Source organism: Pituophis catenifer, unplaced genomic scaffold (genome assembly GCF_029215685.1).
Source record: "Pituophis catenifer annectens isolate HBS135680 unplaced genomic scaffold, rPitCat1.0.hap2 SCAF_1, whole genome shotgun sequence".
Lineage (NCBI taxonomy): Eukaryota > Metazoa > Chordata > Lepidosauria > Squamata > Colubridae > Pituophis > Pituophis catenifer.
This window is the reverse complement of record NW_027256881.1, coordinates 234,541,608-234,564,730: the sequence shown is the minus strand read 5'-3', so window position 1 is coordinate 234,564,730 and position 23,123 is coordinate 234,541,608. Positions and strand designations below refer to the sequence as shown.

Genomic DNA, 23,123 nt, shown 5'->3' with positions numbered 1-23,123 from the left:
ATTTTGTAAATTATCTACATCATTTTGAGCACCATTTTAAGTATTTGGAAAGATTTCTCAATTTACCCAAGGTCCATGATCTTCTATTGGTAGTCCTCAACTTACAACCACAATTGAGCTCAAATTTTCTATTGTTAAACCAGACAGTTAAGTGAGTTTTGCCCCATTTTACAACATTTCTTGCCACCGTTAAATTAGTAACACGGTTAAGTGAATCTGGATTTCCCATTGACTCTGCTTGTCAGAAGGTTGCAAGAGGTGATCACATGACCCTGGGACACTGCAACCATCATAAATGAGTCAGTTGGCAAGTGTCTGAATTTTGATCATGTGACCGTGGGGATGCTGTTAATGTTCATGTGAAAAATGTTATTTTTCAATGCGGTTGTAACTTCAGTCACTAAATGAACTGATGTAAGTTGAGGACTACCAGTACTTTAATCAAGTCTTGCTCGATGCATAACCACATACCTCGCTCTTTTGGAAGCTAGCTTTCCCTTAAAAGGGATCAGAAAGTCCTACTAAACATTGTATCTCCAAAGTACTTAACATACATCTCTGACAATCATGGGATACAAGCTGCAAAACAGAGCTAGGGAACAATACTTTTACATTAAAAGCTGGTTCTTGGCCAGCCCTAGAGAGAAGCCCTAAATGTTTTAAAATACACATAATGAGAAAGTAATAATTAGAGCCCACAGTGGCATTCATGTGCACTGGAAATTATTTGAAAATGGGTTGGATGGTAGTATTGACTCAGTATTTTAACAGGTTAGAGAGAGATTTTTGTCCTTTTGCCAGGAATACACCCACATGAAGTGTTCTCAAATTTCATTGAAAAGGAGCTGAACACTTACTTTTTGTTGTTAGTTGCATTTAAATAAACAAGAATATAAGCTTGCATTCTCTCTCCCCACCCCCAAAAATGCAGTTAATGGAAAAGGTTTAAATGTTTACGAATTTCTGAAAATGCAGTTTCAAAAGTCACCTTCGGTACAAAGATGATTAAATAATTTTGGTATGTACAAAGCGAATGTTTAAAAATTTAGGCTAAAAGGCAATTATTTATCACATTCTCCCATTTGAATTCCTTGTGCTTTCAAGCTGGGACACATAGATGACCCTTAAAGGTTCCAAGCAGAATATTCTATGACTAAAAGAAGCAGCTCCATCTCCTTATGGGAAAAGGGGGAAGGTACTCTGGTTTCTTTAGGAATTTCTAGCCAAATTTATAGCAGGGATTATTTGCATGATACAATTGTTTCCCCAGGTTATTGGAGGTTGGGAGGAAATTTCCATCAGTCGTCCGAAGAAGGCCAGCTGACATTCTGGAAAAAAGTTTGCACTTACCTTGAAGTCACTCCAAGTCAGAGACGCCCACAATAATAAGCTGCACAGAGCTGTGGTTCTATAAAGACTTTTATTTGGAATGAAAATATAGATATCAACCCCGAACAGTTTATTTCCCCTATTCCATCCTCACTGCGTTTTGGAAGACAGAAAGAGGAGCGGTTCCAGAGACAGTAGGCCGAGGACTGTGACCAGAAGACAGGCTTCTTTCACCGCTTGGCCCTACTTGGACATCTCTCCATGTTCTCATTGCAAAAAGTTCAGACAAGGAAGCAGAAAACTCCTCAATGGGATTTCAGTGGTCCTATCTGAGAAAAGGCATCCCACCTCGGCACTGACTCATAGGTGGCCCAGGCTTCCAATAAGCTCCCCCCTCCCGCCCCGCACATACACACTTGCCGTGAGAGACTCATAAGGGAACCTCAGCCTTATTCTCAGTGGGAGGGTACAGGCAGGCCAGGCCAAGCTGTCAGACAGCCCCAATCTCTCTGGGTGATATCTAGGCCAGCCCCATCCATGGGAATGGGACAGGAAATAGGCCCCCGACCAGAATAAGGCAAAGGAGCAATGGTGAGGGCACTAGCATATGGCCCCTTGGATAATATGGGGGTGCAGAAATGAGAGGAAGAGGAGATTTGGTCCGAGACAAAGCCCAAGAAACATTCCCAGTAGCAGCAAGAGAGGGCAAGCCCCTGTCTCACCCCACAGGGCAGGAGGTGGCAATGTGAAGGGATTACTGGCAGATCAAAGGAAGGGGAAGTAAGTGAGATCCTCCATGTTGCTCAGGTTCTCTTGGGGGGGGGGAGGCAAGGCCCACTAGACATCACCATTCTCAATGCGGCTCAGCTGCAACTCTAGCCGTGCAATGCGCTCCCCCTGTGCAGCCACAAGCGCCCTCAGGGATGCCACTTCACGCAACACCTCTTCAGTAAGATGCCTCCCTTCCTGCAAATGGGAGAAAGTTGTTCATTCATTATTTCATCGTATTATCCATCTTTTTGCCCATAAGATTCCCAGAATTCTAATGGCTCAGCTCAAACCAACCACTCACTCACATTCCTGGGACAGCAAATATAGGACACAATCTGGTGCAGGAAAAGGTGAGGAAAGCAAGTCTGACCCACATTTCCAAGCCCGATCAACACATTTTGCACAACCCTATCCTGATCATATGGGAGTCACAATAAGGAAGAGGATCATTGTTATGCTTCCAAATAAAGAAATATTTTACAGCAGTGTTTCTCAACTTTGGTGGTTTCAATATGTATGGACTTTTAACTCCTAGAATTCTCCAGCCAGCAGGCTCAACATACTTGGCTGCATCAATGTTTCCAAGAGCCTGGTATACAAGGTTGGTTGCAAAAAAATAGTATTGTTATTTTGAACAGCAAGGAGATCTGTGCAAGCTCATATTCTAACCCAAGAACCCTACCCAGCCTTTTTTAAACTGCTGATACTTGTCAAAGCTGTGAAGAGCCAGACGTTTGCTTTTCTGCATGTAGGGAGGGCAGATAGTCCCAAGATGAAGCAGACACTCAGTGCTACTGTACAACAACTTACAAGTCTATTCTGGCCTCCTTATGGTTGGTTTTGGTCTATGATTATAACAAAGTCTCATCTGTCTGTCTGTCTGTCTGTCTGTCTGTCCGTCCGTCCGTCCGTCCGTCCATCCATCCATCCATCCATCCATCCATCCATCCATCCATCGTTTGGTTTTTCCTCCAACAACTCCTGCTCTCCCCAACTCAACTCCATGCAATCCTGTGTGGGAAACTCCAGTCCAATTACCAACCAGCCCCTCTCCCTAAGAATCCCCATCTGCCACAAGCAAAAGCACAATACCTACCCCACTAGCAACAGTAACACTAAAAGCAGATGTGGCAGCGGCTGGAGTCATGGCACTGGAGGGTGTGGCACTCAGCCCAGTGTTGGAGGGAGCCGTTGGGCGACCCTCAGGCAACAAGCTTCTTCGGTTGACCTTGAGATCCCGCTGTTTGGTGGGCACATAGGCTTCACGCAGTGAGATTAGGATGGGGGGCGCTGTCTTCCCTGCCACCCATTCCTCTGCTTCCATGGCAGCTTCTGGCCCAGCTGTGTCTGGGTACAAGTCATCTTGGAACAGATCTGACTGCAAAGAGAGGACAGCATTAGCTTTCATGACATTGGCAGAAAGCACTGGAACAGAGTCCTAAGTTGAGTTACCAGGGTATATTTAGCTGAGACTGAACATGGAGAAGGAGACTGTGGCTGAGACATACTATATGTTTCACACGCATATGGAGCCCAAAATGTGAACACTGTTTCATGTGGTAATACTGAGAATGTCCATTCTGCCTGAGAAATCACAAAAAGCGAACCTGAGAGACAATTGGCACAGAATTGAAAAAGAAGCATCTTAATTCCTCAGTGTTTATGGAACTGCTTCTAAATAAAAACCACTTCTATTAACCCACACATGTTCTATTGTTGCACAGTCTACACAATAGTGGAGGGAAAGGTCTCTAGAATCAATCCCTTCACCAAAGGGGTTCTAGGTAGTCAAGGAAAATAAGCTTTGAACTGATCCATTTTGATTCTGTTTTAACATTTTTCTTTACATTTCTGAACAAAGAAAAATTCTACTGGAACATTTGGAAATCACAGTCAGAGCAGAATGTTGCATTTCATGGTGAAGGAGGTGTGTGACTGAAAGGAAAAGAAATTGTCACACTCAGGTCAAAGAAAGCCAGGAAACCTTAGATATGTTTCTCAGAATCATATCACTCCAGAGATGAAAAATATGAATGAAAACAGATGTGTGCATTGAAAAAAAAACCTCGCTCTCAACTGCCAGAATGTTTTAAACAGAGAGTATCAAATAGCAAAACAATACAACAATTGAGACTAATTCTGACAAGGAGTAGTAGGATACTATATAGTTGTTCTAAACTGCCAGTTCAAATACCCTAGTTTAAATCATAGCACAACTGTAACCTTAAATTAATTTGCAAGATGTCTAAGAGACTCATGGTTGAAAAAAGATTGGAACTGGCCTACCTTACTGAGCTTTGTAAAAATGACAGATATAGCAATAGCAATAGCACTTAGACATGCTACTTCACGGTGCTTTACAGCCCTCTCTAAGCGGTTTACAGAGTCAGCACATTGCTACCAACAATCTGGGTCTTCATTTTATCGACCTCAGAAGGATGGAAGGCTGAGTCAACCTTGAGCCTGCTGAGATTCAATCTGCCAAATTCCAGGCAGCCAGCAGTCAGCAGAAGTAACCTGCAGTACTCTAACCACTGCACACAGCTCTTGCAGACCAAATGGGAACTGAAGAACATTTATTAACATACTAGATTACTGGCTAGTTTTATTATCAAATCAACACAATTACAAATCAATGCACAGCGACAGAAGTCAAGATCTGAGGAAAGAAGTGGCAGCCAAATGATTCTTGACATTTTATAAGTTGTCCAATTTGCCTTAAGAAAAGCACTGCTGCCAGAATCTAGGAATTTGTAGCCTGCTTTGTCTTAGGTGGAGATACAGAACTAATGCACTTCCTAGCAAAATGCAATAGAGCACTGCAGTGGCAGGATCTTCTTTCTTCCAGATTAGGATTCTGGTACTGTATTTTAATTTTAGTATTGGATTTTAATTCTAACATTAGACAAATAGGTCAGATGCTAAACTGCAACTGCTTGCCTACTGATGAAGAGCAGGGAAGGAAGATGAATCAGCAATCCCTTGTAATGAAAAGCAAGCGCTATGAAATACCCACCTTCCTTGGCACTGTCATAATAATGGGTTCACACTTGCGCTCATGGAGTTTGTAAAATCTATAGAAACAGAAAGAAGGGACAATTGAGTTAATCAGCCTGAAGCTTTAAAAACTATGAGAATAATTCATGCCACACTTTGACTGCCTATCTGCTTTCTTGCCATTCACCTCTGTACTTTCCTATTAACAATTTAATCTGATTACCTGGCAATCTCACACTTGTTGACATCCAGACCCCGCTTGGACATCCAACCCATGCCCCGTTGTGGTTCTTTGCTAGTAAATGTGTTCAGGAAGTGGATGTATGGTGCTTCTGCTGTGATCTCAAAATACCGGATGCTAGAATCTCCCTGGAAAGGCAAGAAAAGATAGCAAGATACACCATGACAGAATTGCCACTCTTTGGAGGGCAGAAAAATACATTAGAAAATCATCATTGAGAAAGTTAGCCCTGACCCATAACACATCTGAGATGAAGTCCCATTATACGTGACTCAGCCAATTACACTGTTTAATAGTCTGCAGTTACATGGGTGCACTGTGTCTAGCAAAATATAAAAGTTTGATCAATATATCATCTACTCACTGATAATATCCTTAGGGAAAAGAGGTAGACTTGACCCCCGATTATTTGAAAACACCAAAATATGGCCTGTTTTTGCCCGTGGGCTTTGATTGGATATCTTCAATATAAGGGCTGCCCTCCAGATACAAGGGTCACTTCCTCTCATTCCTAGACAATGAGGTCAATTGCTGATGTAATTCAACTGACAAGAGTTACACCCAGAATTCCCAGGTGTCAGAGAACACAAAAACATAGGCCTAATTTTATTTAGTAACAACTGGAGAGTCTTATTACTTTGCAATATTAATACTGAATTACAAGACAAGCTACAATAGGAAGGGAAACTATTAGATCCTCAGCAGACTCCCATGTATTTTGATAGAAAAATCTATACAATTAATTTAGGAATCATGCTATCTGTGAAGAAAACACATAAAACATAGTGGAAGGGATATTCCACCTCAATCAGGTACCATCATGCATATACAAATCAAGTAAGAAAGCCTAAGAAAGCCTACTTTGCCACAGACGTAGATAACGTTGGTGTCTGGATCGTAGAAGGGCAGAAGGGTCCCATTGCTTGAATCCAGTTCCTGCAATGCCATAGGTTCTTCAAGATTTTCCTGAAATCGACAGAAACAAGAAAGCACAAAGGTAACCTCTTTCAGATGGTTATCTCCATATCAGCCTCTTTTGTGTGAGGTTTGACTTAGTTGCTGCCTACTGCCTTACTGGTTGGAAATAAGAGAGATGAACTCCAGACTGGTTTGGGAAGGTTACTTTATACCCGTAATGGCAAAACTATGGCATGCGTGCCAGAGGTGGCACGCAGAGCCCTCTCTGTGGGCATGCTCACCATCACCAGCTGCTTTTCTGGTTTCCAGCATGCCAGCCAGCTGGTCTTCGCATCAGAAAACGGCATGAAAATGGCCAAAAAACAGGCTGTTTTTCAGGCCATTTTCAATTGTTTTTCAGGCCAAAAACAGCCTGAAAATGGCCTGAGAACAGCCAAAAAACAGGCATGTGTGCGCTGGCCACTTGGTCTTCGGGCTTCTGGTGCTCTGGCAGGCGCGAAGACCAGCTGGCTGATGCACGTGCCGGAAACCCAAAAACCAGCTGGCCAACGTGTGCACATGCACACACATGCACGGTGTTCCAATTTGGGCACTCAGTGCCGAAAAGGTTCATGTTCACTGCTGTGTACTGTATCAGAGAATTGCTTGAGAGGGAGAATCTTCTCATCCAGGGTTTTAAATTGTAGTAGAATCTTCATCCTTCCTCAGCTACTATACCTTCACACTGTGGGGATGGTGCAGGGCAGTGATATGATTGTAGAAGACGGGGTGGGATTCTGTTTATTTCCTTCAAGATATAATCACGGGGGGGGGGAGTGTTTCTCTTGCGGAACCAAAGTTAAAAGCAATACCCATTTGAGAACAAAGCAACCTTCAGAATGCAAAGGGAAGAGGAGCCTGTTGCTCAGGTTCTTGGAACTGATAAGGGTGTCTCTTCTACGGGAGTCTTCCTCCCCACCCAGTTGTGCCCCATTCCATCTGCTTTCCCACTCACTGGGTCCCATAGAGCCAGCTGCCTTTCGCTCATACGGCTGAAGCCTGTTGTAAAGATCTTCCCATCAGACAGGAAAATGGCTCGCATTGGGCGTGCTCCTTCATGGGCTTTCTCCCTCTCCTGGTGGGTAAGAGGGAAAGGGTCAGGTTAGAGAAAGCAGGCAGGTTTCCACAATAGATAATAGAAATTCTCCCTGCCAGCTCTGCTCAGATGTCTCTTAAACTGAATCCAGACTAAGCTCTCCTACCAGTCATCAAGATTTAAATTCAACCTGAAGAAGACTTAACATTGTTGCAGGTATTTAAACATAATTTCTTCAGCTCTGCCCTACCTTTCCATTTTGTCCCCATTCTGAGGAAACTCAAACATATAGCCAAATCCAAGTGTTTCCTCCGAAGGTTGCCTAGGAACAGGCTAGATTAAGCTGGGAGGCCAGTAAGGTTTTTGTGATGAGAAGTTAAGAACAGCAAAGACCTCATTTTTAATTTGCTTCTGAGCAAAGAACTCAAGATGTTAAAACCTTGGCACTCTGCAGGAAAAAGAAGCTTCTTCTGCCACTCTTCTTGCTTCAAAATTAATCAGGCCAGCAATTACTAAACCCCCTTGCTGACATCTAAGAAATATAATTTGACTCCATCAATATTTTTTAAAATCTCTTTCTTGCTTTCTAAATATTTAGAAACATAATCCAGAAGAAAAACAGAAAGGCAAGCAAAAGAGGAAATAGAATTATAAAAGTAAATAACAATTTCAAGGTATTTTGTTCAAAATATTAAAATATATCAGTTTAGGACAATCTAAATAATATGCAATTATTGACAATTATATATCAGGATGAGAGATTACTGTACAATAATTTCTCCCTAATCTAAAAAATACTATCCTTAGATGTTGAAACCTTGTTAGAAGAAATTCAAATTTCAGATGTGTTACAAAACCATATGTGGAATTGTAATCCAGGAATCTTTTCCATGTTAAATTCTATATTAAATTTGTTTTTCAAATAAAAGATTATTTTTGGCATTGATGTATACTCCCACAACTTTATTTGCCATTCTTTCACAAAAAAAGAGTATGCATGGTTTCTAAAAACAAGCACAGAGAAAACTGATACATAAATGAAATTTAGGATTTTGTTATTGTTACTGTCTTTGTTCTCTTAAATTGTACTGATTTTATGAACATAGTTTTGGACTGAGGAACAGTTTAACTTGCTGTTTTACAGATATATTTAATTAAATTTATTAGCATAACCACAATTTTTAAAAATTGCAGGAGGGGAAACCAACAACTTAACAGGGACTGTTAATGCAGGGTTTGAGGCACCCTGTTATTAAGCTGCTTAAGACCAGCTGCCTGCAATTACTGCAGGGTTCGAATCTCGCCAAGGCTCAAGGTTGATTCAGCCTTCCATCCTTTCTAAGGTAGGTGAAATGAGGACCCAGTTTGTGGGGGCAATAAGCTGACTTTGTATAAAATATACAAAAGGATGAAGGCTATTGCTGAGCACATTGTAAGCCGCCCTGAGTCTTCGGAGAAGGGCGGCATATAAATCAAATTAAAAAAAAAAAAAAATGCAGAAAGGTCAAGTCGCTCAGATCTATGTTAGCTGTTAATAAAAATGTAAAACCCTGTTCATTGAATTATCTGCTCTGGGAGTAATTTTTATATAGTAATTGAAAATTCGATATTCACCATAAATGAGTAGTCATATTTAAGAAGCACAACCTGAGAAGGGAAAACACTTCTAATTGATGCTCAAACTGCACTGAGAAAGTACCTTTATATTTTGTACAATAGGGTTTTATTGTATTTTCAGTTTTAAGGGTTAGCAGAAATTTAGAAAGCATAATTATAGTAGTGGCCAAAATTGTGGAAACCTTTTGGGAAAAGTGTGTTTTTGAGGTTTGATGGCTATAACACCACTTTTTTTTTTTTTTTTTTTTTGGAGTTCCAAGATAATCATATTCCACTGCTGGAATGGCCTGGGAATAGCCCAGACCTTAACCCAATTGAAAATCTATGGAGCCGACTAAAGAAACTTGTTAGTCAGAAGCGACCCAGCAATAAAACCCAGTTAATAGAAGCAATCATTCTATCTTGGTTTCACATTATAACAGCTGCAGAACTAAAAGACTTGGTTCACTCCATGGGAAGATGTTGTAAGGCCATAATTCATGCTAAATGTTACCCAACTAAGTATTAACTGACGTGATGATTTTTGTATATAGTTTTTTCTGTGTTTCACTTTTCTTCTTTATACTATAACTGCTATTCTAATAGCAAATTCTTCATAAAAGTTATTGCATTACATTCTTGATTAAATTATCTTTCCATTGATATATAATTTTATGGTACTATTCCCCCTCAAAAATGGTGTTATTAGCTAGTTTTAGTTCTTTTTCCCAAAAGATTTCCACAATTTTGGCCACTACTGTAAATATGCAGTTATACAGAAAAAAGAAAAAAATACAAATCTTTGGGTGGCAATCAAAACATTTTCTAATTCTTTGCCTTTCCTAGTTTTGATGAACTGTCCATAGATCTAAAGAACAAAATACTTTATATGGGTTTTTTTTCTACTCAATTCTTTTGCAAACAGCTGCTAGATTACAACTTTCTAAAAAAAAAATGTGTGTCTCTTTACTAAAATGCTAAAAGCATTTGGAAACAAAAGTAAAAAAGAGAATCTAGATTCAGACTAAGCCACTTTGTATCACAGCATTTGCAGTAATAAGATAATGCATTCTTCAACAACTTTCTGGGACTAAGATATTATAACTCTACACAGAAATAATTGTAGAGATAATTATCTCTCTACCAGGTCCTGAACTGACAATATATATGCCATCATCACTGGTAGCTTCCCTAAGCCATCATCCCCATCTCATTTAAAACAACCTCCTTCCCCCACATTATTAAATGCTCATAAGAAGATAGCCTGAATTCATTATAGTGAAAAGGGGACCTTCAACCTATTTGCTGCATTGACTCATGGGAAAGTAAAGAAAAGCCCTCCTCCTCCCCAAAGCTTGTCATTGCTTGTCAGTAGCAACAGGAGTTGACATAGATACTTCAACAGAAATTCAGCAAAAGCAATTTTGGCTTGGCTGTCAAAAACCCCCCACCCTCGCTCCCTCCCCCTCCCCAAATCAAACTTTCTCAAAAGACAGGTAGGCAAGACCGGCTAAAAATGATTATCTTAAAAGCACACCCTGCTAGAGGGCATCAATTCCTAGGGAATAGACCCTTTAAAGATCTCTTGGCATGCAAAAATATGCTTTCCTGAACTGGAGGATATTTGCACCTCCTATCCCCTCATCTAGCTGGTGTGAGAGGCACTGGAGTCATCCTGCCCTTGGCCTTGAGGGCCCCATTTCTGTTCTCCTGCTTACTTCAAGAGTATAGTCCTTGTACCTTTCTGCCACCTATGTGTTTTGTTACTACTGTTGTAACATGTATTCAACCCAGGATTGGTGACACCGTCCAGATTTCTTGCTGACAGTTTCATTTAAAAAATTTTGCACGCAGGCATCATTTATTCTGCTGAAAACAAAGTTACAAAATCGGACTGTACCAGTTGCAAAATTTCCATTTCCCTTAAGAGAGCACCTCTGCCTCAAGCACATTCCACATTACATTCTTTCAGTTCCCGTGGTAGGATTATAGTTCTGCAAGCACAGACCTCTAAGGAAAACTAAAAACAAGGTGAATCCTGTCATGCATCAAAATGAACATTATACTGAACACTACTCTGAATACCCATCAATGTGTCATTTTATACCAATAAACATTGCAAATTGTTTTGTAATTCTGTAGATTTTCAGTCACCTTACTGCAAAAACTAAGGACAGTACAAGTTAGTTCACAAATACGATTAAATAACTAAGCTAAAAAATGGAACTTGAAATAATAAAACACAGAAAAGGCGGTGCAGATAAGAAAATGGGGAATCTATCTCAATACTCCAAAATATAAAAACAGTCCCTTTGAATTGCCAAGATCAGACTAGCTTGTCACAATGCCACAAAACTAATCGTGACACCGATGGAACTCTCACAATCGTGCCCCACTTCATGAATGGGACAATGTAACCAAGAACTCAAAGAGTGTCAGACTTACAGCTATAACTTGCCCACGACGTGGATCAATGATGCGCACACTTTTGTCCTTACAAGCTGAACAGAACAGACTGCCATCCCGGTTCCAATTGACATTATAAATGATATCAGGATGCAGATTGTCAAGGTAGTAAAGCTCTTCTGCGGTGCCCACATTCCACACAATAACCACATTATCACAGCCTGGAATAGAAAGGAACAATTAAATGGTTTGTTATGTCCTTTTTTCAGACAGCCCATAAGCCTACATTTTTCAACATCATCCTGCTTGCAGCAGAAACTTCTCAACTTCGCTGCCCCCTTTGCTGGTGGTACCTGCACTCAGAAGGATATTGCGAGCAGTCGGATGCCACGTGATGATGCCCACACGTTTTGAGTGTCCTTCTAGGACCACCACTGGTTCGGTCAGAGGCACTGTGAGGCCGCCCTCTGGGATCTGCCATACCTGAAAAGAACAAACAGTGCAATCCAATGGCACAGTGCACACATGTGCTTCATTCTCTCCCATCAGTATTACACCTCAAGCACCACCTTCCCTTTTCCCTAACAGCATCCATCAGTGGAAATTCATTTTGGAAAACCCTATCCTCATCATCATGCCCTGCATAGTATTATCCACCTCCTATTACATAAAGCCTAAGAACAGCACCTCACATTTTAAAAGCCAAAAAAAACAACAACCCCATCCCCTAAATTAAACCCTGCTCTGGGTATATATACTATGGCTCCACCCACACTGCAGCTTTCAACCTCTGTCAAATGAAGAACTGTAGCTCGTGCCAGCAAAAGACTGCTAGTCCTGTTTTATCTAAAGAAAATATTCACATATGCTTTATTTTGCATAATTTATTCTGCCTTTGCAGAATAAGAATAAGAAGCATATGGAACATTGGATTCTGTCTTTCTCCCCACTGCTAGAAATCTTGTTCTTCTATCCTTCACATTGCCCCATACCTCCCCAGCTGTGAGGAAAACTTCTCACATGCAAGATTGATTGCAATTGCCTCAGCTTTAAGATACACGTGGACACATGGCCACTGAAGAGTCCACTTTACATCACCACCTCATACACACCTACATACACACTTTCCCCATTTCCATCTCACCATAACAGTGCAATCCTCAGAACCACTGGCAATGATATGATCATTATGTGGACACCAATCAATGTCCAAAACTGGTCCAGTGTGCCCACACACGGTAGGATAAGACTTATCAATGCGCCCTGTCTGGGGGAAAATAAAGGAGATAAGAGTTGACATGTAGTTCAGGTCTCTCACAAACTTGTTGCAAGCTGGAGTCCCATTCTCTGTCTCAATCTTTTCCCATATCAAGTCTCTCCCATAATCCCTCTTTTCCACCCCCAATTGTTTATAAAAGGTGCGAGAAACATAGAGACAACGAGCGGTCATTTTTATAACAGTTTTCTGCTTCTCCTCCTCCCCCCTTCCTTTTTCCACCTTGAACCCATTTTTCACCTTTTGCAGCGGGAGCACCATAAAAGCCCCCCCTCCACTGGCCTCGACAATCACTGCCACAAACTTGGGGTTGACGGCACAAAAAGTGCTGTCCCAGGTGACTCGCGAAACCCGGATGTCATCATAGCACTGGTCATTCTTGACGGGCTGCCCAAAGACATGGCGAAATTTGCTCTGACGCACAACCTTACGAAAGGACATGACTGGAAAGAGAGGGAGCAAAAGTCAGAAAAACGGTGCACACACAAGTATAGTGCAGGCATTCACTTATGACTGCTGCCTAGTTGGATGTCTTGTAACTTCAAGAGCATCTCTGCCAATAAAACCAGTCACATCATCAGCCAATATTTGACTCAATCTGGCCCAATGGTGCTCCTAATGAAGAGGAGAACTGCACAAGAAGAAGTAACCACCAGTTTCATTCTTAGTTTCATCCAGAGAACGGGTGTCAAACTCGTAGTGGTCACGTTGCTGTCACGTTTTGCGATGTTTTTCCCATTCGCAGAGCTGAGGTGGGCGTGGCCCATGTGTGATGCATCCAGCCTGCGGGCCGCCAGTTTGACACCCCTGATCCAGAGCATATGCATCTCCTAAAAATTACACCATATAAATTGGAAGACAGACTTAATTATCCTATTCATTTGAGAAAAAATAAAAAGCAGTTCCACATTGTCCCCATCTTTAAAAGAGAGGCATGATAAAACATCAGAAACTAAATACAGGCAGTTCTTGACTTATTACCACAATTCGGATCAGAACTTCTGTTGCTAAGCAAGGCAATTCTTTAAGTGAGCCATGCCTGATTTTATGACTTTTTTGCTACAACTGTTAAATGAATCAATGCAGTTATTTAAGTGAATCATGCTGTCAATGAGCGAATCTGGTTTCCCCCATTGATTTTGCTTGTCAGAAGCCAGATGGAAAGATTGCAAATGGCAATGAACCTGGGACCATCATAAATACATGCCAGTTACCAAGCACCCAAATTTTGATCAGGTGACTGTGGGCATGTTGCAATGGTTGTAAGAGCAAGAACCAGTTCTAAGTTGCTTTTTCAGTGCCATTGTGATTTCGAACGGTCACTAAACAAATGACTGTAAGTCAAGGACTACCTGTAAAGCAGAACTAGAATAATCAGATGGCATTAAGACAGAATAAGACCTAACTCAGAGAAAGCTCACCAGAAAGCCCATTTGGTGCCTTCTAACTAGAGATGCAAAAGAAGGGGACGACAGAGAACAAGGTGACTGGATGGAGTCACTGAAGCAGTAGGCGTGAGTTTAAATAGACTCCGAGGGATGGTAAAGGACAGGAAGGCCTGGAGGAACGTTGTCCATGGGGTCGCGATGGGTCGGACACAACTTCGCAACTAACAACAACAACAAACTAGAGACGAAAGACAGAAATGGATTTACCTGCACAACTACAAAGCCTTAATCTTTAAATCTATAAAATGCAGAAAGCAAACTGGGAGGTTTGCCCCTAACACCAGATCTGATCGAAGTCAGAAATCAAGCCAAACTTCAAACAGAACTCTTTCAGGGTAGAGAGGAACAAATGAAGTTCCACCAACAGCAGCAATACAATCCATTCAGTTATTCAGAGTCTAATTTCAGCATGCACTGAATGACTTCTGGGGAGGTGAGCTGGGATTACTCAGTGGGATGCACCTACTTTCCATTCTGTTCATCAAGAGGGATCCCCCTCATTTTATGGCAACCAAGAGGCGAGAACCTACAGAAGCAAATGTCTTTTAGAAATTCCTAACAGATCAGGTGGATTTAAGAGTAGGCAATCATATAAATTCTTGTGCACATCCTGGAGAATTTGGAGGGGAAACAGGGGTATAAAATTGACCCCACCTAATACAGTATGAGAGGACACTTTTGTGATGTGACTAAAGACACCAGGCTAGAAACTGGGAGATGTTGAATTCTAGTCTTGCCACGGTCCGGAAGCCATCCAGGTGATTCTCAGCCCTAAGAAGGAGGCAAGACAAGCCACACCTGAAAATGTTGATAAGAAAACTGCAGAGACTTGTCCAGGCAATCACCAGGAGCAGGCATATACATACACAAAACCAAACCCATATTAGCTGGCCAGACGTGTACATCTAGAATTCTAGAACCTTCCCAGGAGGGGGAAAAGGTGGAGAAACGTAAAGGGAAGGGGGGGGGGAAGGAGGGGGACAGAGTGAAAAAGAGAGGGGAACTGTTTTCTTGCAAATCAAAGTCCCAGTTCAATTACTCCACTGGAGCAACCGGATGCGCAAGGGGGGGAAATGCAAGGAAGACTCCAGTTGGACCAAAGAGGAAGGGGGAAATTTAAGCAAAGCAAAACTTTTCTTGCAACCCCAGCAAAATTTGTGTGGGGGGTGGGGGGGGGGGCAGGGAGAGGTAGAAAGAAAGCAACCTGGAGGGAGGTTTCCACCCTCAGCGCGTCAGAGACCAGCCCCGGCAAACAGCGAAAACTCAAAGCGGGTCTCTGGCCGTCTGCAAAAGCCTTTCCCATTTCCTGGCAACCAGGGCGACCAGCTGAGGGCGAGCCGCGTTTACAAGCACGGCAGCCACCGCCCCTCAATGTTTAAAGCCAAGTTCAAGCTGAAGTTGTTGCCTGCCCCCCAGGATGGCCGCCACCTTCAGTTCCCGAGCACCGGAGGGGGCAAATAATAATAATAATATAAAATAAAAAAAGGCAAGGGAGAAGCCAGGGCGGTGTCGCTGCCCGGTCCGGAGGCGGGGAAAACGGAGGGAGTGATTTTGGCAGCCTGCCTTCCGACCTTGGGGCCCGGTCGACCCCCACCCAGCCACCCACCCCCATCTGCATCAGCGCGCTCAGGACGCGGTCGCCCACCGCCACTCACCGGCTTGGAGGAACGGAACCGGAGCAGCCTCTCCCTTGCGCACAGCCCAGGGCGGTGCAAGCGAAGGGAGGGACGAAAGGCCCGGAGTGGGCCGGCCTCTCGGTGCCTACAGGAAATGACCCAGGCGGCGAAGGAGGCGGAGGAAGCTCGCTTCCCAAGCACCGGGAGTTTTTTTTTTTTATTTTTTTTTTACCTGCTTTGCGGCAGGAGCGGCCTAAAAAGCAGGAGGAGGAGAACCTCCTTCGGCTCAGAAGAAGGCGGGGGAGCTGCGGAGACCGAAGGACGCCGAGCGAGTTTAAGCAGCCGAGCGACCGCTCCTTGCTGGAGCTGCCGCCGCAAGCTCGCCCCGGGGAAGGATCGGCCGCTGTATCGGCCTGCAATTCGAAGACAGCGGCGCCGGAGGGGAGATTTTCAGGCTGGCAGCCGGGATTCAGAGGCAGGATCCCAGCGGTCCTTTCGAGGAAGAAAAGCGCCTCCTTTCCTTTCCCGCTTGTCCCTAGCAGCAATTGGTTCGTGAAGGGAACGGCGCCGTATTCCGACTCCCCAATACCTTTTTCTCCGCGATCGCTTGCTACGCGCGGCTTTCACTGGGAGGCGGGCGCGCATCCGCAAGCCTTATTAAACAGCATCCTGGGCGGCGCGCCTTCCCTGGTTTGGGGTCTACGAGCTGCAGCCTGGAGTCTGGCTTTCAGCTCTTCCAAGCTGATTGCTTCCGCCGGGCTGGGATTTGTCACGGCTCTTTACTCAGCTGCTCTTGCGGTGGTAAATCAGCGTCCTTTTCAAATTTGGCAATTTTTAAGATGGGTGGAGTTCAGCTCCCGGAATTCCCCTGCAGGCTGGGGAATTCTGGGAGCTGAAGTCCACGCGACTTCAAAGCTGCCGACTTTGAGAAAAGGCTGGTGGTGTAAACGAATCGATTGCCAAGCAGGGAGGGGGGTCGAGGGTGTGACTAATTAGAATTGGAAGAAGAGTTGGAAGGGGCTAGCGCAGGGGTCTGCCCTCTGCGACCTTAAATACTCAAAGAGCCATTTGGACCCATTTCCCACAGAAAAGAGAACACCAGCAGCCACAAAACCTGGGTGGGCGTGGCCAACTCGATATCACTCACTTCCACTAGTCACATGACCTCCTAGCCATGCCTACGCAGCCGGTCATTAGGGCAGAGAACCAGTTGTTAAGAAACACCGGGAACCACAAAATCCTTTTGACATATTTCTCTCTTCCCTCCCTCCCTCTCCCCTCACCCCACTCTGTATCTCACTGTCTCTGCCCTGGCCACTTCTCCATCCCCTGCCTTCATCCTTACCTTTTCAGGCCAGGTGAGTGACTGGGAGGGTGAGGGGCGGGGCCAGCCAATGGTGGGATCACCTGATGGAACCACAGCAGAGGGCCCAAAGAGTCGCATTCGGCTTCAGAGCCACAGGTTGCTGATCCCAGGACTAACGATAGAAGTAAATCAGTTGCTAAACCACCTATGAGAGGTGGTTGTCCACTGTCTGAATTTCCAGAGATAAGGAAGTGAGAACCTTCACAGGCATAGAGACTAGGAAAAATGACCTTAGCGAAGATATGCAACAATTACTTAAGCAAAAGGGCGGTAATATTTTTAAAGTCCACAGCAACAAGATTACATTCAGAAACAGCTCAGATGCCTCCCTGATTCACTGAGCTATAATGAAGAAGTACAGCACAGATTGCAAGGTTCTCTAAACACAGCCAAGCTCAATAAAAGTACTGTAGTTTTAGCCTTCTGGGGGTAGTTGATCTTCTAATCTGTGCTACCCAGTGACGTTGACAACAGATAAATTGTTCCAATGTTGTACAAAAGTTTTTCCTTATATTTAAACAACATTTAAGTAGTTTCAATATACATGTAGTCCTCAATTTACAATAGTTTATTTAGTGACTGTTCAAGGTTACAATGGCACTGAAAAAATTGACTTATCTTTTTTTCACACTTATGACAGTTACAGTATCCCCATGGTCACGTGATTAAAATTCAGGTGCTTGGTAACTGACTCATGACAGTTGCAGGGTCCTAAGGTCATGTGATCACCTTTTGCAACCTTCAGACAAGCAAAGTGAATGGGGAAGCCAGATTCACTTAACCATGTTACCAACTTAACAACTTCAGCGATTCACTTAACAAATATGGCCAGAAAGGTCATAAAATGGGGCAAAATTCACTTAACAAACATCTCACTTAGCAACATAACTTTTGGGCTAAACTGTGGTCCTAAGTCGATGGCTACTTGTATACTCAGTATTTCAGTTTCTAAGGCCATGGAAATAAAATTCTTGGCCAACTTCCTTGTAATTTCTCTTTAAATATCTAAGTGCAGCTATCATGTCTCCCTCAAGTAGGAACAACAGGAGATATGAAGGTGACAGTGAATTTCTGTTGGCCCTTGTTCTTTTCTTGCCTGCCAATGATGCAAAACAACAACAACCCAAAACCCACTGAGACATGCATTGATCGATGGTTGATAGTTCCCTCTGAATTCATGTACCAACACTATAATCCCAAGAATATTTTCAAATGTAGTCTACTTGATATATCTGTGAAATATTCATGTAACTAATTTTGTTGATTAAGAAAAGTTCACAGATCATGTTGATACAAATTTATCTACTGTCAGGAAAAACTTTTTGAACATGACATTTTATCACTAGAGGTGGGCAAAAAAGGAACGAGGCTCTGTTGTGTATATATCATTCCAGACCACAAAAGAATGTGTTCGGCAGGTTGCTTGCTAAGCATAGTACACATACTTATTAGTTGCACTACTTTATATGCTGCTTCCTCGCTGGATTTTAGGCAGCTCACAATAAATTTATCCTACATAATTGTAGCATAACATTCAAGGAACATATGACTGCCTATAAGATCCTTAAAGTTAAAAACTCTTTATGTAGCTTCCATCTTAAATATTTTGACTGTTCCATTAAACTGCACCCTTGCATAGGCCAGTCCACATGTATACACAAGCTGTAATCACTTAAATCTTTAATCCATAATCTCCTAAATTAGAATAAACAGCATTCTGTTCTATTGTACAAATTGATCAGAAGTATGCATTTACTGGGACATGGTGGCTCAGTGGCTAAGACGCTGAGCTTGTTGATTGAAAGGTCGGCAGTTCAGCGGTTCGAATCCCTAGTGCCATGTAACAGGGTGAGCTCCCGTTACTTGTCCCAGCTTCTGCCAACCTAGCAGTTCGAAAGCACGTAAAAAATGCAAGTAGAAAAATAGGGACCACCTTTGGTGGGAAGGAAACAGTGTTCCGTCCACCTTTGGCATTTAGTCATGCCGGCCACATGACCATGGAGATGTCTTTGGACAGCACTGGCTCTTTGGCTTTGAAACAAAGATGAGCTCCGGCCCCTAGAGTCGGGAACGACTAGCACATATGTGCGAGGGAAACCTTTACCTTTACCTTATGCATTTTAAAAAGGGTGAAATAAACTTCCTTTATTAAATGCAGTAAATGTAGGAATCTGGATATAGTATATGTAACAAATAAAACTTGCCATGTGGTTAAGAGATATCCTCAACCAAAAGAAATCTGGAAAGCAGGAAAGTGATAACAATTGTTGTTAGCAAACTCTTGATGCCTTTGACATTAGTCTTGTGAACTGGGGTTGTCAATGTAAGGGTGGCAAGTAATCCCATTCTGCTTTTGGGTAATTGCACCTTAATTAGAGAATCAATCGTGGCTTTTTCCTTGAAGTATACTTAAGAAAATAAACCCAAGATATATTCTAATAAACACATTTTATTATAAAGAAAGTAAAAACAATCTTACTAGCTAATGATTACATCTTGGCAGCGTTCCTGCCGTACCTCTTGGCAGGCGAACAAAGAAAGTTAGAAGAAAGTGAAAGAATGTGAAAGAAGGAATGTGGACATGTGCAGTGGCTTCTGAGATAAGAGTCAGATCAGTCTACCGTAAATCTCAGAATGGGAGCCCAGCTGACAAATACAAAAACGCAGTGACACCAAGAATGTTATTAGGCATATCTGAAAAGCTACCGGTCCCCCACCATCTAAAGGAAAATAATTATAAATGTGTGTTTCTTACTTTAAATGCATCATGATCTTCAGCATTCAGCAATGTGCATTTGGCTTTATTTAAATGTCATCCAGTCATAACATAGATTCATTATTGCCTTTTACCTGATAATTATTTTAGCCTTCTCAGACCAGCATTCAGCAATCACTAAGTTTTATGAAAGGGATGGCGGATAGGAGGATGGGTGGGAAGAACAAAACTGCACAACACAGAAGCAAAGCCACTTAACTCAATTGAGTTCCATTACACCACATAGTAATCTGCTACACTTGTAATTAATTAATTGATGGTTTGTTTAACCATACTTTGTTGACTAAGTTACAAGTAGCTGAACTGATACAATACTGTATGTTGCAAACCATTATTTATAAACAAGTGATTGAGTTCATAAAGCAGTCAAAATCTGCCGCAGCCATAGTTTTGCGACTTTTAAAGATTATACCAGTTTATCATTGCATATAAGGTTATTTGGCATGAAAGGTGATTGTATGTTGCAACTCCATATGTGAGTGGATCAATGGTTGTAGGAGAGAGGTGTTGAAAGCTGGTCAGAAAACTAAAAAATAGAGTAGGAATAGTGATAACTATATTATAACAGCACTCATGAAACAGTTGTTGCTAATTACATTGACATCTTGATGGAAACTAATTGACACGTACTACTATAAATACCTAGCCTTCCCTTGAAGTTGTTTTATTAATATACAATTCCTTTAAACAACTGAGATAAAACTTCAAAGTCATTGAAATAATGAAGAAGAACAGAGATTCTCCAGGCTTCAGCTAAAAAGTGTTTCCTATGTTAAGATAAACAATATAAAAGTTATCTCAGTCAATCATAAAAATACAAAACATTCTTTAAAAATCTTCCCTAGCATGCAAAAATGCATGTGTTCATTCAGGTTGTTATGTATCAGGAATAGCCTCATAGAACTTAGTTATGTTTATTTCTGAGTAAATTTTGTATGCTTTATGATAAATCCTTTTGATGCCAAAGTGACTAGAAAGGAGGAAAGAAGTCTTTACAAACTACAATTATACAACTGGATGCCTCAGTACAAAACTAAAATGCAGAAACTACAAATGAAAAGAGCTTCCCAAACTCAAGAATGAAATTTATTTGTTGCTATAGATGTTGCTGCAGTTAAAAAAAATATACAACAGTGATATTTTTATTGAAGTGAAATAAAATGCAGTCCAATGCCCATGTATGCTAAAAAAAATACTTGGGTTTTTGGAGCCTAATCAGTTAAAATGTGTGTCAGTATAGTCAATTATAATGTAATGTATGTGATCTTTGAAAAATGCTTTTAAATGAATCAGGGTATAAACTGCTCATGAGCTATTCAGAGCCATCTGTTTTCAGTCTAACCAAGAAAAACTACGTTGGGCAGAGAATTGCAAAATGTAGGATGTAAAAGCAAATATAATACTTTCAAATGTATTCTTTTAGCATCAAAGTAGCATCACTTCTTTTTCATTTTAATTACTGTAACTTTTGTTCTTTGTGCAACTGGTGATGACTTCATCGATCTAATGATAAAGCAATCAATTTAACTGAGCTTTGGGGGGGTGTAATTGAAAATTTGGATATCACTATAATTAGTGAAGCTAAAAGTATTTTCCCTCAGACTCTCCAATTGGATAAGATTATCTTAAAACAAGGTAGTCCAGCCTGAGTTCTAGCTAATTTTAAACCAATTTTAAACCTGGGTTGCAAGGAATTAGTAATTTCTATGGGCTATATGATATTTGTGATATTTTGTAAACCATCCTAAAAATGGGCAAGGCCACTTTACAATACCAAAATCAGAGAGAGAGGCTGAGGTTACCTGCTGCTTTTGTGCCCAAGTTGGGACATGAACTCAGTCTCCTGGTTTGTGGCCTGATACCTTAACCATTACACCAAACTGGCTCTACAAGAATATTTTACTCTTTTAAAAAATATTTATTTTTTTAATAGGTTAGGAATAGATTCTGAAAAAGTTTTTAAAAGCAGGCATTGTAGCACCTGTTTGCAACTTGAGCTGCTTTAAAGAGTTGCAGTCAGATGCTATCTATGCATTCCCATGTCCTCCAATGCATCTGCTTGGAATTGAATTAAACATCTATATAACCATTACTAATGACAAAAATAAGCCAAACAACCCAACCCTGCATTTTTTTCTTGAAGATGGTGCTGCTCAGAGCTCAGTGATGTAGTGCCCTCTGCCAATTAAAAAACGTAATGCAGATTTATTTCTTTACTAAAATAGGTGGAAGAAACAACTGCTTTCCCAATCCAAAAGGAGACTGGGGAACCAGAACCATGAAAAGCAGGTCGGGAGGATTTGAGATATGGAAGAATCAATGGGAAAACAGTGTTGCATGGCTGGGATGTGGGAGGTTGGAGTCATTAGGAATGTAGGAGAGACTCTAGAAGAGATGGCTTCAGAGAATGGTGGATGGATTAGGTAGTTGTGAAACTTGAGGTAGGAAAAGCGAGTCTACAACAACTTGCCATGGCCAACTCATCATAGCCAACTTGCTGCAGCCAACTCACCATGGGCAATTGGCCGCAGGACAACTCATCACGGCGAACAAGAATGATACAAATATCAAAGAAATAATGGAATAGAATCATTAAAGAAAGGATGCCAACGGAAGGAAAAAATGAAATGTGAATAACAAAAATTAAAATAATTTTAATTATTTTAAATAATTGAATTGTTGAATTGCCCTGCAACAAGTTGTCCCATGGTGAGTTGGCCATGTTGATTGTCCTGTGGCGAGTTGGCTGTGGTGGGTTGGCTGTGGCGAATTGGCCATGGCGAGTTGGCTGTGGCAAGTTGTCCCATTCTGAGGAAAAGCAGAAGCAGCCAAAACAGGTATTCCTGTACACAGAATGGGCATGGGGAGGAGAGGAAGCAACATGGTTTGTACTAAAAGCATTATCAAACCATTTTGCATTATTTCCCTAAGTAAAAAGTCATATTAAACTCTACCTTGCATCATGGTTAGTAACATAATGAACACAATCATTTAATTTTATTGGCAAAAATATAGAAGTGATATTTCCAGTACCCCTTTCTGAGATAGATGGACAGATAATAGAGAGACAGACAAACCCTCTTCGTATACAGTCTAGGCTATAAGCAGGGGTGAAATGCTCCCGGTTCGGACCGGATCACACGATCCGATAGCAATTTGGTAGTGATGGCGGCGGATGGTTTGGAGAACCGGTAGCAAAAACCCCTGCCCCCCCCATGCCCAGCTGAGCCACACGATCATCAGAGCATTTTTTTTTTACTTTTAAAAGCATTTTTTCTACAACCTCAAAGAGGTTGAAGAGGTTGTAG

General features: G+C 41.8%; 1 protein-coding gene across 2 annotated transcripts; it reads right to left on the bottom strand.

Annotated features, from left to right (window-relative positions):
- Positions 1-1,401: 1,401 nt before the first annotated feature.
- CORO1B (coronin 1B) lies at positions 1,402-16,471 on the bottom strand. 2 transcript variants are annotated; one of them, XM_070957044.1, is made up of 11 exons: positions 16,263-16,471; positions 12,850-13,052; positions 12,478-12,600; positions 11,687-11,816; positions 11,373-11,554; positions 7,251-7,370; positions 6,200-6,304; positions 5,321-5,466; positions 5,117-5,174; positions 3,197-3,478; positions 1,402-2,295 (listed from the first exon to the last, which is right to left on the bottom strand). In XM_070957044.1, exons 2-11 carry the CDS (start codon positions 13,048-13,050, stop codon positions 2,167-2,169), a joined length of 1,476 nt encoding a protein of 491 aa, XP_070813145.1. In that variant the 5' UTR covers positions 13,051-13,052; positions 16,263-16,471; the 3' UTR covers positions 1,402-2,166. The 2 variants fall into 2 exon arrangements, with proteins under 2 accessions (XP_070813145.1, XP_070813135.1); XM_070957034.1 differs by lacking the exon at positions 16,263-16,471 and adding an exon at positions 15,713-15,822.
- Positions 16,472-23,123: the final 6,652 nt, after the last annotated feature.

What these genes read in the sequence shown, in the direction of transcription:
- CORO1B (XM_070957044.1), bottom strand. Translation starts at nt 13,050, where the DNA reads ATGTCCTTTCGTAAGGTTGTGCGTCAGAGCAAATTTCGCCATGTCTTT. An exon ending in GTCGTGGGCAAGTTATAGCT is followed by an intron (nt 7,371 to 11,372) that starts GTAAGTCTGACA and finishes CTTACCCACCAG; the next exon opens with GAGAGGGAGAAAGCCCATGA. An exon ending in AGCTGGCTCTATGGGACCCA is followed by an intron (nt 6,305 to 7,250) that starts GTGAGTGGGAAA and finishes TGTCGATTTCAG; the next exon opens with GAAAATCTTGAAGAACCTAT.